General features: G+C 47.9%; 2 protein-coding genes across 3 annotated transcripts; both read right to left on the bottom strand.

Moving 5' to 3' along the window:
• Positions 1–236: 236 nt before the first annotated feature.
• LOC140683542 (serine/threonine-protein kinase PAK 3-like) lies at positions 237–6,309 on the bottom strand. Its single transcript, XM_072926157.1, has 5 exons — positions 5,948–6,309; positions 5,004–5,103; positions 4,364–4,560; positions 1,819–1,956; positions 237–457 (listed from the first exon to the last, which is right to left on the bottom strand). The coding sequence occupies exons 1-5, from the start codon at positions 6,098–6,100 to the stop codon at positions 365–367; spliced, it is 681 nt and encodes a 226-aa protein (XP_072782258.1). The 5' UTR covers positions 6,101–6,309; the 3' UTR covers positions 237–364.
• A 1,262-nt stretch (positions 6,310–7,571) lies between these two features.
• LOC140683541 (uncharacterized) lies at positions 7,572–10,470 on the bottom strand. 2 transcript variants are annotated; one of them, XR_012054719.1, is made up of 4 exons: positions 10,342–10,470; positions 9,729–10,064; positions 8,683–9,303; positions 7,572–8,376 (listed from the first exon to the last, which is right to left on the bottom strand). XR_012054719.1 is itself a non-coding variant. In XM_072926156.1 (3 exons), exons 1-3 carry the CDS (start codon positions 10,432–10,434, stop codon positions 9,088–9,090), a joined length of 645 nt encoding a protein of 214 aa, XP_072782257.1. In that variant the 5' UTR covers positions 10,435–10,470; the 3' UTR covers positions 8,408–9,087. The 2 variants fall into 2 exon arrangements, 1 of the variants encoding a protein (XP_072782257.1); XM_072926156.1 differs by lacking the exon at positions 7,572–8,376 and having other exon boundaries at positions 8,408–9,303.
• Positions 10,471–14,525: the final 4,055 nt, after the last annotated feature.

Below are 14,525 nucleotides of genomic sequence, written 5' to 3'. Positions count from 1 at the left end.
AATGCCATTGCCCTTTCTGCCTCAACTGGAAGTGCCACAGATGTGCCAAACGGGGCCGGTGGGCCGTATGCCAAAGGCAGTGTAGTCTGGAGAGGATGAATGAAGAAGAGCCTTCTCCATTTACAAACCATACCAAAGAAGCCATAAGTGTGTCTCAGCACCAATAAAAGACAACTGGCAATTCAGAAGGAAATGTTTTCTGAAGGGGTCAGAAGGAGGGGAATCTTCCAAATGACTTGATGCTTTGAAAACTTTATTTAATTATAATCCTATCCATAAACCTATACTACAAAACTACTTAACAATCCTAATCTAGAGTCCTACTCTACAATCCTACTCTAACTTGGTAATAATATCTTCATCGTTAGATTCTTGTCTTCTTCGTCTTCTTCTTCTTCGCTGAGTTGATGAGTGGTGCCAGGGTGGATGCTGGCTTGGCTGCTGTTACAAATGGATGCTAATCCACAGGAAAAAAAAACAACAAAGAACAGTGAACCATGACATTCCAAGCTCAGTGCTTCACAGACTCAATCAGGATTCCTCTAGCTCCTAGAAGGACCCAGAAAGTAAAACAATGGGACCATCTGCTCCCCACTCATCATGTGCAGGAGCTTGCCATCACAGGCAAACCTGGCCCAGAATCCCACTCATCCATTTATTCTGGTTTCTCCATCTTGCTGGGATTTTTGCCCTGCCAGTGCTCTAGAAATGGTGCTTTCTGTCCCTGGGGTTTTTTCCTTTCAGGAAGCTCCAATGACTCCCAGAGGTCCCTGTCTTGGAAAGACAGGCACCATGCTAACTTCCACAGGCACACAAAGCAGTGTCTGCCTTTCCATGCCCTGCCCCTTCTGTGTGGGATGGCACCTTCCTTCCCAGCAGGGCCAGTCCAGCGGCGATGGGTCCTGCAGTTCCCTCTCTGCCACACAACCTGGCAGTCAGCCTGGGACAGTTCCCCTCTGCCTGAGCATGCCAGGCAGCAGATGGGGCTGGGGCAAGTCCCTCTCAGCTGTCCCTGTTTGTGTGCCAGAAACCTCTAAGGGTGGGGTGGGGGGCATAAACCAGGGCCCCTCAGAGGCTCACAGTGAGTCCCTCAAAGCCCCTCCTGCCCACAGCCAAATCTCTCCAGACTGCTCTGCCAGGACTGGCAGCCTTGGGTTCCTCCACCACTATTTCATGTCTCTTTACCCTGCATTGCTGTACTTCAGTTCTTTTACCATTAGATAAAACTGAACATCCCACCAAATCAGGGCAACAGAAACAGCCAGAAAACAGAGCACCTGTCCTCTCAGGAAATGCGGAGAGAGGTGGAGTTATTCACTTTTGTGAAGAACAGGCCCCAGGGAGACTTTATTGCTGCTTTCCAAGATTTCAGAGTGGCTTTGAAGAAAGTGGGGGACACCTTTTTTAACAGGGCCAGTTACAAGAGAGTGTGGGCAAATAGTTTTAAACACATGGGGATCTAATCAGAGTAGGTCTAAGGAAGACCTTCTTTTCTCGGAGCATGGTGCCACTCTGGCACAGGTTGTCCCAAGAGCTTGTAGGTGCCCCCATCCCTGGAATCATTCCAGGTCAGGTGGGACAGGACTCTGAGCAACCTGATCTCTTTAAAGATGTCCCTGCTCATTGCAGGTCACTTGGACCAGAGGACTTTCCAGAGCCCTGCCAGCCCAGCCCAGTCTAGGATTCCTCACTGTTTTCATTTGAACATCACCAAGAGTGGAGGTGAGGAGGAAGGGGGCTCATCTGATGCCTCGGACCTCGGTGGAGGAGGAGCCCATCCCTCAGACACTGTTTCACCTCAGCCCCTTGGCATTTTACCTGCAGGAGCCTCTTGGCAGACCAGCGCTGCTCTTCGTCTGTCTGCAGGCAGCAGCTCAGAAAGTCACACAGGTGAGGCGAGAATCGGTTGGGCTTCCGCAGCTGTGGTCTCTCTCCTCTGGCTATCGGGAGTTCAGCCTGCATGAAAAGGAAACACGAGGCTCCACCTGCTTCTTTCCCATCTGTAACTGCTCTCCCAGAACCCACTGTTTAAGCTCCACTCTGCAGAGCACTTTCTGATAAGATGGAGATGGTAAAGGAAAGATGACTTTCCTTTACCAACAAAACACCACGGCTTTTCCAACATCCCGCTGATCTTGCCTTGGCAGTCAATTTCATTGACTGACCCAGTTAGTGGGAGCTACATCAGCAAAGCTTCTTTCCTTCTTGGAGGATTCACACCACCTTGACAGGCTTTTCAGAAGATGGACTCTGCTACACTAACACTACTATTTCCAAGGATTAGTACATGAAAGGCATCTCTGCAGTGCTTGTTGGTCCCTTAAGCACAGTGGTCATAAACCAAAACTCATTGAGCTTCTTGTCCTCTTCTAGAAAACAGAGGTGCATGGGAGGCAAGAATGGAAATCCACCAGGTATGCCTCAGGGTGAGGAAACAAACATTTGGAATCTCATATTCAACACAGACCCTTTAAGACACCTGCACAAATGTATTGGGATGAAAATGCCGGCTTAGGCACACAGGAGCCACCTGCAGCTCTGTCTCTCAGCTGCACGTTTCAGCCTCTTTATGTGGCAAAAGGAAACCTTTCCAAGGTCAAATCAGAAGAAGAAGCACCATCCCGATGGTCACCCTCTGCTCATTTGTATACTCAAGTCAATGCATTAATGGCGTCCCCATCGCAAAATATGTCTGTAAGAAGTGGGAGGTTTTGACAGGCTCTCCGTGACACCAGGCTGCAGCCTGGTCTCCAGAAAAATGCTCATCACAATAGTAACAGCTCTGTGCTGGTGGCACTGAAATAGATGGTGACCAAAAAGACTTTGTTATTATCCTCTTCAACCCAGAGGAAAATTTCCAAGCCCAAACCAGCAAGCACACTCCCCTGGAGTATAAATAATTATGGCAGCTTTTTTTCCTTTTCCCACACTCTCAGAGGTCACAAAGGGAGCTTTATCCTGTCTCTCTGCAACTGAGCTCAGCCACTGGACATGGTGGGGAGCTGGAGTCCTCACTGCCCTTAGCACTGTGCAAGCCAGAGATGGCCCTGCTCCTATAGTAAAGGAACACAGCACCAGCATCAACCGCCCACGTTGGATCCCAGCCCCAGGCACCAGGCTGCAAGCTCATCAACTTTTTAAAAGACCCAGAAACAGCCAAGGGTTTAGTGTAACTGCAGTCGGAGAAAAACACATCCTCAACTTATCCAGGCCACCCACACACATGACTGAGCAATGTACAGATTATTTGAAAGCCTGAAAGTTTTGAAGACCCACAGGACTTGGAAAAGATGCTACAGTGTGGAGGAAAATCAATGTGCTGTGGTTAAAAAAAGAAAAAGAAAGCAAAACTGTTGGGGAAGATGAAACCGGAAAACCTTTACAAATATGTATGCCTGGCAAAAGATTTTGAGAATATGGAAACTGTAAGCGAGATTGAAATGAAAAGTAAGCTTTGAGATAGTTACTAGCCTTAGTTACTGAACAACTGGAAAACAATGGTATGGCCAGCTGAAGGTAATCCCCTTTTGATTAAACAACACCCTCTGCTGGCAGACAGGTCCAAGGGTCAGAGCAGACCCTACTAGCTTGGCAGAAGGGGTCCAAAGAGTAGTTTTTAGGGTTTAAAATGTAACACAGTATGGTAATGTAAGGATTCTTATAGGCTGTAGTAAATACTCTAGTATTTGTATCTTGGACTAGATTGGTTAGTGAAAATTTGAACATTCTGCACAGAAGAAGATTTATTGTCTTGTAACAGGAACTTCCTCACTCTTACGGGTCTCTCTTTTGGCTCCTCTTTCGGGCCTGCTCTGAGCTGTGGCTGGCAGCTCCAAGCAGGGCCCTGCATCCACGCCCTTTGCAATAAACCGAAAGTTCCAAGACCTGGCTTCAAAGATCTTTCGTCTCTGTCCATCCCGACCGTCCTACCCACTGTCACTCCTACACAAAACTACTTGGGCATTGCTTTAGTGGTTGTGTCTTTTTTCTTTTTCTTTTTCTTTTCTTTTCCGATAAAATTGAAACTGGGAAGGTGTAACGTCAATTTCTTAGGATATTTATCACATGTCTAACCTCTCCACTGAAAAATTCTTGCCCTTCAGAGACAGAGCACCAACGGAGTTCAAAAAGCAAATTAGAAATGTCAGGCAGGTTGCAGGCCAAAATGCCAGGTTTCTGAACTGCTACTTCCCTTCTGATGCAACCGAATTTACAGCAGATGCTGATGTGCTGCAGGGACATGTTTAGAAGGGGACCTTGGTGGAAGTGGTGCCAGCAGATGGCAATGGGATTTGTCCAATGGCACACAGGACATGGGACAGGTGAGAAAGACAAGTGGGATCAGGGAGTATTTGCACCTTACCGAAACAGGAGTTTCATTCCTGTGAGGAACTTCTCGTTCCACCATTTCGATGCCCACAATTCCAAAAGACCATATGTCCACTTTGGGGCCATATGGTTGACCTGTCAGCACTTCAGGCGCCATCCAGCCAGAAGTGCCGGCCACTGAGCTCCGTCTACGCTGCTCAGGGGTGAGCTGAGCAAAGAGGCCAAAGTCAGCTGTGGACAAATAAACATACCATGAAAGCCAGGTCAAGTTAGGAAATCAAGCAAAAGAATTCCCCACTCTCAGTCTATGTGTTGTTGAATCTCCTGAAGAACTGTCCACACTCAGTTTCCTTGGGGCTTTAGCCAAGGAAGTATGGAATTGGCCACTTCCAAAAAAATCACAGTTTTTTAAACGCTGCTCACAGCAGTGGCCTTTATTCCCCTGAAGCTTTAGATTGTAGCTCCCTCCCTCTGGAAGAGACACAAACACACCAACGCCACTCTTGACTTCTCCTGGTTCCTTATACCTCTGTGCACGTTGCAACCGTGCCTTCAGCTCACAGCGGTGGGGCCCTGCACTGCCACCAGCACCATTTCTGGGGAGTTGGCAGCCACTCAAAGCAGCCCCTCACCCCACATCCCTGAACGCTGCTCCTGACCAGGAATATACTGACCCAGCTTGACAGAGCCGTCAGTTCTGAGAAGGATGTTTTCACTCTTCACATCTCGGTAGATCACGTGGTTCCAGTGAAGAAAATCCAGTCCTTGCAGGCACTGAGAGAGAAAACAGAAGCAGGAGGGCAAAAATTAGTGATTTCATCACACAAGAAAGGAAACAGAGTCTCTAAAAGATTCCCTCTGCATGGGAATGGCGAGTAATGGCAGAACACAGTGCCATTGAGAGGAAGAGTTGCTGCTCCAACACTTGCAGAGCAGGACTTTTCTAAGGAAAGGTATGTCAGCTTTTGAAAGAGCAACAGCACCTGCTGTTGTAGACTGTCCCCTGCAAACCAGCCAGGATGACTGCTGCTGCAGTGGATGTGCTTTCTCCATGCAGAGGGCAAAGGAGGAGTTTGGCCAAGAAAGAAAAAAGTCCCTCTCTTTGGTGTGAAGCGGATCACTTTTGGGTGGGAGGCTGCATGACGAGAGTTTTGTTGCTGGCCTCAGCACAGACTTGAAGTATCACATCAGTCACCTTCCTGAAGCAAAGAGCATTTTGGCTGCACTACTGTCCTTTTTAGTTGAGGACTGTGAGAAATGAGTCTCTGTTTTTTCTCAGCTGATCATTTCAAATCCTGCCACCAGCACCTTTGCTTTTACAGGCAAGGAATGCAGTGCAGACAGGCTCAAGATACAAGTTTAGGGAGGCAAGGTGGAGAAGAGCAAATACAAATACAGGAGGCAGAGTGAGACTACAACAGCAGGAGATAAGAGTACAAGAACTGAGTACACTGAGTGCAGGAGCACTGGCAGGCAGTTCCCTTGATATGCTTTTACTTGCCCATAGCATACCAGCACAAGGAAAACAAAGTTTATACATGAAACCTCTCATGTTCTGAGCCTCTGTTTCCCAGACAATCCTGCCCAAGCCCTCGGAAGCACAGGTGGGCTTGCTGACCTCCCGACTGATGGCTGCTATCGCGTCTTCAGACAGGTAGGTCTTGCTGATGACATCGCTCAGAGTGCCTCCATCCATGAACTCCATAACCAGCCAGAATTGATTATCCACAAGGTAGCTGAAAGAAGGAAACAAGAGCATGGAGGTAAACATGCATGGTTAGTTTATTTTCTTGGTTCTTATTTCCAAGTCCCTGTGTGACAAGGACAGAAGAAAAGGAACAGACATTCCCTCTAGGCTGTGCATTGTTTGAAACCTGTCTCAAGAAGAAAGGCACAGCTTTGGAAAAGGAGATGTCTTAAATAGCCAGCAAGTAAAAACTGCAGTTTAGGAACAGATAAAAAACTTGTCACACTGCGTGTTTCTGGAAATAATCTTCCTGGCATGCAAAGCAATGGAAAAGAGGGGACATAATCCAAGGAAAATCCATGTTAGTTTACCCAGACGTAAGAGGACTGTTGAAAAAAGTCAAGTCCCAAAATAATGTGGTGGCTGTGAACTTACAGGCTATTAATTTAATTAGATATGACTGATGCAGGTTTTTGAATAATTTTCAAACTATGTGTGCCAGGGAATACTCCTGCAGACAAGATGCACTCTCTTCCCATCCACTGGAGATGAGCAGAGCAGTAATAATTAACCAATAATTACAGCTCTGTTTTGTGCCAGTGAACAATCTTGCATGTTTGCAATATGTAAACAAATATTTACAACAACTCACCTGCCTAAATAGTTGACCACATTGGGATTCTTATTTATCTTCACAGTCATGAGTTCATAGGCTTTTAGTTCCTTCTTCCTCGGTCCTTGGAGATTTATTTTCTTTATGGCCACCTAAAATGACATTGAAAATCAGTAACTTGAGAAGTGGGTGGCACGAGACCACAAGGCACATGGAGCGAGTGATTTTGCAATGACACAGCCAAGCTGTGCCAAACTGCATTCTGATTAGGCATTGCAGTAATTAGGAACTGACATTGCAATAGCCCATTGCTCCGCTCCCATGGGTGCCAGTTACAGGACACGTGGCCACTGAGGTTTTGCTGTGTCCACTTGGTAACAGTAGTGTCTCACCCACAAACCTCTGAGCCCACTCCCTGCTGCTTTGTATGGGATTCGGAAGTAATCCATGCCTTAATACTCTGTGGCTACATCCCGGGCTAGGGGCAGGGCTTAGGGTTTCTAGGGACGCCTTGCAGATCTCTCCCTATGTGCAGTTCCCAAGTGCAGCACTGCAGGTGTCTGAGGAACTACTGGTAACTTTCAGATGCATTTGCTGGCAACCAGAAGTGAGAATTCAGGACTCTGAAGCTGTCGCCCCAAAGAGCAGTGAGATGCTCTAAGGCACCACCTTTGTTTTAGCAATTGAGAGCGAGTGAGCACATCCTTCTCTGAAATGAACTGCTGCCCTCTGTGCCTTCTTTGTGGCAGCTGAGAAGGTCAAAGACTGTCCGCAATGTCTTTTGCAGGCTGGTACCAGTCTGTGTTTCTTTTGCCTCTTCAGCACAGCTCGACCCAAAGCTCTGGCCACAGCTGCTCACACCAGAGGGGAAAGCCCTTGAGTGCAGCAGAGATTGCGGGGGCTGTTGACATTTACCTCTGCTCCTGTGGCTTTGTTGATTGCTCTAACCACAAATCCAAAAGTCCTAGAAACAAAAAAGCAGCAAAAAAATGAGAAGCCATTTAGCTCTTGCAGTGAAAGCCAGCCCACACAGGAGATCTCTGCTGCAAATGCCTAAGACCTGCAGGATGAAGGCGGGCTCTGCCAGAAGGCAGATGATGCATTTTCCTCTCAAGTGCATGGGCACTGGGTCTGTCCCTGAAGTGCTGCCATCTACTGCCTCAGCTCCTAAAGAGAGCTCCTTCTTTCATCTCAGGTTTCATGTTCTAAATTGCGCAGTTTTCATAGTTTTCATCCTGACCATGGAGAATTTCCTTCAGCAAACTCTTGGAAAGAAATGTTCCTGAGAACTGTTATCTGACAGCTATCAGGGAGTAGGTTGCACTTTCAGGCAAGCAAGTTTCTTCCCCTTTTATTAGTGTGGCTGTATGATTTGGAGAGATAGAAAAATGCTAAGGAAATTAACACAGAGCTGTCCCATACTTGAGAGACATGGAGATCTTCCAGGTCCTGTTCCTTGCTGCAGGCAAGAGACCTTGGCAGCATGAAGATGTCTCTGACAATACTTTCAGGGCACACTCACAAATTCTGAGCAGCACTGAGAGATGGGACAATCTATCCCCAGTGTCTGAACATGGCAATAGATGTCTGTTTGCAGCTGGCCTCACTTCACACTGCATAGATATTCCACCAGAAAAACACCTGGCCCATGGTTATGGAGAAGTAAACTGTGGTTGGACTCACCCGCTGCCAATATATTCCAGTTCAGAATATTTCCCCACGGGGTTTTCCATGTTCACTATTTTCCCTGAGGGAAACAAAATGCAAGATGCTCACTTTAAAGCAAAGATCCCAGCTTCCAGAAGATGCAAAAGGCAGCCCCAGAGCCTGAAGCTTTGAACTCTTTGTGGTTGCCTGGGTAACAACAGCAAGCAGGCCGACAGCTCTGCAGCACAGGTGGCCAGCACACAGACTGATTTTCTACAGCAGTTCCCATGGGGAAATGTCTCTAAATGTCCCTGGGACATCAATCTCAGGAAAAACATTTGGTACAGCTATGCTGAAACATGCACACAATACACTGTCCCTCAGAGAAGAAATACAGCAGACGTACTCAGTTGCTCCAGGGAGTCATCCTTGATCTCCTGGTGCTGAGCAGCGCTGGAGATGGGCAAACTGCCCCGGCTCCACTTCCCAGGTTGGGGAGCAAAGGCTCCTTTAGACAATGCTGCTGCTGCAGCAGGTTTGACAAAGCCCTTGTGGATCTGGAACAAGAAATGAGTTTGTCAGAAAGGTGCCTGGCAGAAATTAGCCTGAAATTCCATTTCAAATGCAAGCCCTTGGTAAGGTTCTGTCAGCCACATGCAGGGCTCTTAAATGGGTTTTTTCTGATGTCCACTTCTCAAACTGGATGGGTCAAAACCAAAGGTTAGTTCTACTCAAGTTCATGGCCAGATTCATGTTCCATTTTCATGGATTTTCTGAAGGATCACTGCCACAATGACCATTCTGCTTCCTCTCAAGGATTCCTTTCCCACTCCAAGGGCTTCAGACACATTTGCAGCTCCTTGTTCAAATGTGTCCACTTTTCCTGCACCATCTTCAGGTCATGCTCAACTTGTAGTAACTTTGGTGGGGACGGTTCCTGTACCTCATGCCAGGCCTGGGGCTCTTCATTGCCACTCATTTGCTGGAAGTCTTTGCAGGCTGCCCGGCGAGATGTCAACGTTTGCACCTCAAGTCAAACAGAAGAAAGCAGTCAGAGACTACGGCTTATCCCTGTCAGTCAAGAGTCATTGACTGTGAGGAAAGGGAAAGAACAGATTTTACAAGGGGTACAGACAGCTTGTTTCAATCCTCCGTCTGGGTCACCATGTTCCCCTGTAAAAACACCTCGAGAAACAAGGAGAGCAGGAACAGGCCAGCAGGAATCAATTTGGATGACTGCTGGCCAAAAGGCCAAAGGACAAGTCCCACTGTCCAGGGCAGCAGTTGAGATTCAGCACACCAGGAAATGTCCTTCAGAGTCTCTGGGGTACACACTACAGCAGGATGGCACTCAGAGGCATCACCTCACTCCCTGAAGCCCTGCACTGGAAAGGCAAGAAGGGCAGAAACCACCAGTTTGGTGACTGCAGTGGCTATCCCTCTTTCACTCACTTGCTCTTGTAGAGCCTGAGGGAGACGACTAAGTTTTTCTCTGATGATTTTAATTTCTTCTTCCTGCCTCTTCTCCTTTGCCTCCATCTTAGTGTGAATTTTCTGAAGCTCCGTGTCCAGCTGTTCCTTCAAGTTCTGAAAAATACGAGAGAGAGGATCTTTCATGAGTGGAGTGGCTGCCACTCTTTCACTCACCTGGTCTTGTTGATCGCCCCTCTGCTGACGGAGATTCATCTCCTCTTGAATTCCTCTCATGTCTTCCTTGTTCCCCTTCTTCACTTCCATGATGGCACTCTGAGCCCCGGGCAGCTCTGCTTGTGACTCTGCCTTGATGTTCTGTACACACAAATGCGGAGCAAGTGACTGGGAGCTGCCATCACGCTCAGCTTTTTCCTCTTGCAGCTTCAAAATCGCATTTATTCAGCCACTTCTTTCTGCTCCCCTACCCACCTCTGCTTCCAGTGCAACCCTCCTGTCCCAGTGCTGACTTTGGCAGATTCCAAGGCTCTGTGCTTTCAGTGCCTCTGGGACTCCTGACCTCCTCAGTCCCAAGAGCTCCATTTTATGCCCCTTTTCCTGCCCTTCCCTCTGAAACCTGGCGAGTCAGGCTTACCTGGCCATTCTCCTGTGGCTCTTTCACCTGCTGCCTGAGCTGCTCTTCCTGTTCTTGGGCTGGGAACAGCTCTCCCCGAGTCTGCCATGGCATCTCTGACAAAGCAGGCTGCTCCTGCTCTTTCTCTGGAAGGACCTGCACAGAAAGCAAGAGAAGATGGGTTTCAACTTTCCATATAACATTTGAGGGCCAAGACTCAAGGACTGATGGGCTCACACGTTCCCAAAGCACTGTGCTGCAGCTCTCCTGGGTCATTCTCTGCCCATGAGGAGGCACAGATGCCAAAGTGACCCTGGCACTGCAATCAGGGGCCATCTGGGGCTGAAGCTCCAGCTGCCTCTGAGGCAGCTGACAGGGAAGGTGTGGCATTTTTCAAGGGTCTGCTGAGGACCTCCCTCTGCTTCTGCCTTGCTCTGTTTGTCTTTCAGTAGTGACTGACACCCCACCCTGTCCCACAGCTCCATCCTGGCTCTGCAGGTGCCTTCCTCTGTGAGCTCAGCCCTTGTGAGAGACACTTCTGGAGTTCATGTTCTCTTCACCAACTAAAACATGGAATTCTTCCACCTCTCTGGGACAGGCTGAACATTAAAGCATTAACGGGGGGCTTCAGGAAGAAGAGGCTGGAGGAGGAAACCATGTCTGAGGGGAAAAAACCACCACATCTGGAGGAGGAAACAGCTCTGCCTGCTCAGAATCGGTCATCGGAACATGTCTTTAATCCTCTCCTGAAAGGGATGCTTTACGTGAACTTTGCACCTCCAACTGCTTTGGACCAGAGCCAAGAAGATTCAATTATGCAAATGTTACATAGATAGATAGATAGATAGATAGATAGATAGATAGAGAGACAGACAGACAGATCTCACTTTTATAATCTCTCTTTACTATCATTTTTGTTCCTACATACATCAACACTTGGTAGCCATTGCCCCAGTCAGCAGCAATCCCGAGACTGCTCTCCTGTTCCTTCAATAAACCACACTCTCAGGGAATCTGGAGCATTTAGGTCCTTATGGAATACAAGAAGATCCAGAGCATTGCACTGGGAACTGCACTCTTGCAGCATCTGTGCTTGGCCAAGTGCTGCTCTTGGACTCGACCACACTGACACTGCTAAAGGGGCTGCAATCAGGAATAAAGGCTAGGCCCTCCCAGCTCCTCTGATCTTTGAGGACCAGCTGGAATGCAAGAGCATTGATTTCCTGCTCAATTCCCAAACACCACACCTCCTGATTTCCTGGGTTGCAAAAAGACACAGGGACTGTAAATATGAAAGCGAAGAGCAAGGCCCTGTTGACTGCCCTGGCACCACAACAGCTCCATGCCCCAAACAATGTGTTCTCATGCAAAAATACTGCATCCTCCAGAAAGGCCCCCTTACAAAAGAAAATGCAAGCAGAATCTTTACAAGCGCAGAAAAAGGGTAGGAAAGATGGAGGAAAATCCATCTGCATTGCTAAAAACCAAAAAATTGAACAGGAATTCCCCTCCTAAAAAAGGAACAAAAACAAGACAGAAGAGCCACAGATGCCAGTGGAAAAAACACTAGGATAACGTGAGGAGATATATGCCGATGAAACAGCCCATGTGGCAAGCACTCAGCATCCTCAGCCAGCAACAGCAAGGGCTGGCTCATCAGAAATTTGCAGCTCTGTCTTGCACTAAAGACAGCACCACCCACAACTGGCACTTACTGGCTCCAAAGATTCAGGCTGTGCTGTGACCACTGATGGAGCCTCGAGGTCATACTGCTCAACTTGCTCTCGTTTGGCTTCTTCACCAAGAGGAGATGGAGCCAGGGCAGACACTGCTGTTGTCTCTATCATCTGTGGCAAGAGAGAAGCATGAGGGACAGGCTGATACCTATCATTTATAACCTTCTATCTTCTCCCATCTACCACCATATCTTGGAAGGAAAGTTGAGAGACTTGGATTACAATGGGGTTCTAAAGTGCTCTCGTGTATTAAAATTGGCTACTACAACTGTAATGCAACTTGCTCTGATTTAAATATCCCAACCTGTCTACTATCAGGTGACAATGATCTATTTGTGTAAGTGACCTTGTAATTCTTGAAAGCTAAGAAATGCAACAGTGAAACTTGCTGCTCTGCCTTGCACTAAAGACAGCACCACCCACAACTGGCACTTACTGGCTCAGCAGATTCAGGCTCTGGCGTGACCACTGATGGAGCCTCGTGGTCATACTCCTCAATTTGCTCCTCTTTGGCTTCTTCACCAGAAGCAGAGGGAGCCAAGGCAGACACTGTTGTTGCCTCTGTCATCTGTGGCAAGAGAGAAGCATGAGGGACAGGCTGTTACCTATCATTTATAACCTTCTATCTTCTCCCATCTACCACCATATCTTCCAAGGAAAGTCGAGAGACTTGGATTATAATGGGATTCTAAGGCACTCTCATGGTATTGAAATTGGCCAATCCACCTATAATGCAAATTGCTCTGAATTAAATATTCCACCCTGCCTACTATCAGGTAGGCAGTGATCTATTTGTGTAAGTGACCTTGTAATTCTTGAAAGCTCTGAAATGCAACAGTGAAACTTGCAGCTCTGCCTTGCACTAAAGACAGCACCACCCACAACTGGCACTTACTGGCTCAGGAGATTCAGGCTCAGGCGTGACCCCTGATTGAGCCTCAAGGTCATACTCCTCAATTTGCTCCTCTGTGGCTTCTTCTCCAGGAGGAGAGGGAGCCAGGGCAGACACTGCTGTTGTCTCTATCATCTGTGGCAAGAGAGAAGCATGAGGGACAGGCCATTACCTATCATTCAAAACCGCATTTCTTCTCACATCTACCACCATATCTTGCAAGGAAAATTGAGAATCTTTGATTACAATGGGATTCTAAAGTGCTCTCGTGTATTAAAATTGGCTACTACAACTGTAATGCAACTTGCTCTGATTTAAATATCCCAACCTGTCTACTATCAGGTGACAATGATCTATTTGTGTAAGTGACCTTGTAATTCTTGAAAGCTCTGAAATACAACAGTGAAACTTGCAGCTCTGCCTTGCACTAAAGACAGCACCACCCACAACGGGCACTTACTGCCTCAGGAGATTCAGGCTCAGGCGTGAGTCCCGATGGAGCCTCAAGGTCATACTCCTCAATTTGCTCCTCTTTGGCTTGTTCACCAGGAGGAGAGGGAGCCAGGGCAGACACTGCTGGTGTCTCTGTCATCTGTGGCAAGAGAGAAGCATGAGGGACAAGCCGTTACCTATCATTTATAATCTCGTTTCTCCTCGGATCCACAACCACCTCTTAAAAGGAAAAATTATCCACTTTGTTAGCAATGCGATTCTAAGTCACTCTGACCAGATTAAAATGGGCTAACTCAACAGAACTCTATTTAATGCACTCTATGTATTTGATAGTCCTTCCTGGCTGCCATCAGCAAGCAACTGTGCCTTGGCACAAAGGAGCTTTTGGCTCTTTAAAGCCCTGAAATGCAAAAGTAGGAAATAGCCAGCAAGGCCTTTGCTGTTGCTGTGGCAGACATGGAAAACTCAGACTGGATCAGAATCCTAACCAGTGCAAGGAAAGGGCAGGAAAGGTTGTGCAGAAGAATCTGTGCTTGCTGGAAAGAGAGAAAATGGGCAGGGCTTTACCTCCTACCAAACCAAGTCAAACCAAGTCAAAAGTGTCCCCTCCTCAGGTGGCTAAAACACTTGGAGGCAGTGAGGGCATGTTTGGCAGGGGAACAGCCATGGTGATGAGCACTGTCATGTATGGATCTATGGAAGTGTGCCTGAAGGTCCCTCACGAGCCTCCCGTTGTCCAGGCTGAAACACCCTGAGCACCTCCTCCTTGGCCTTGCGCTCCACACCCTTCCCCAGCTCCCGTGTCCTTCTCTGCACACGCCCAGCGCCTCAAGGACTTCCTGCTTCAGAGGGGCCCACATGTAGACACATCACTGTGGAGTTGTGCTCGCCCTGTATATCCCCTCATAATGGTTTGTCCCTCCATATCCCCTCTTTGTATCCGTTTGGTTCATCCCAGCTTTCCCATCAGCACCTGTATGTCCATCAAACCCCAAAATCCCTGACTCATCCCCCTGTCTCCTCCCAGGTGATGTGTCCATCACCTCGTGACCCTTCCCCTTTGTCCAGAGCCTTCTCCCAAGGTCACCAGGTAACTGGACCCTGGCTCGGGGCTCCTCCCCCAC

The sequence above is a fragment of the Taeniopygia guttata genome, chromosome 3, assembly GCF_048771995.1.
Source record: "Taeniopygia guttata chromosome 3, bTaeGut7.mat, whole genome shotgun sequence".
Taxonomy (NCBI): Eukaryota; Metazoa; Chordata; class Aves; order Passeriformes; family Estrildidae; genus Taeniopygia; species Taeniopygia guttata.
Note: the sequence above shows the minus strand (reverse complement) of the source record. Positions and strands in the feature narration are given on the sequence as shown.

Bases quoted from the DNA above. Each gene is read 5' to 3' on its own strand.
- LOC140683542 (XM_072926157.1), bottom strand. From the start codon at position 6,100: ATGTTTACCTCCATGCTCTTGTTTCCTTCTTTCAGCTACCTTGTGGAT. The intron at 5,104-5,947 runs GTCAGCAAGCCC...TTTCTCTCTCAG, and splicing joins TAGCAGCCATCAGTCGGGAG to TGCCTGCAAGGACTGGATTT. The intron at 458-1,818 runs GTAAAATGCCAA...CCTGTGGATTAG, and splicing joins CTGCCAAGAGGCTCCTGCAG to CATCCATTTGTAACAGCAGC.
- LOC140683541 (XM_072926156.1), bottom strand. From the start codon at position 10,434: ATGCCATGGCAGACTCGGGGAGAGCTGTTCCCAGCCCAAGAACAGGAA. The intron at 10,065-10,341 runs GTAAGCCTGACT...TTGTGTGTACAG, and splicing joins AGCCACAGGAGAATGGCCAG to AACATCAAGGCAGAGTCACA. The intron at 9,304-9,728 runs GTGAGTGAAAGA...GTTTGACTTGAG, and splicing joins CTCAGGCTCTACAAGAGCAA to GTGCAAACGTTGACATCTCG.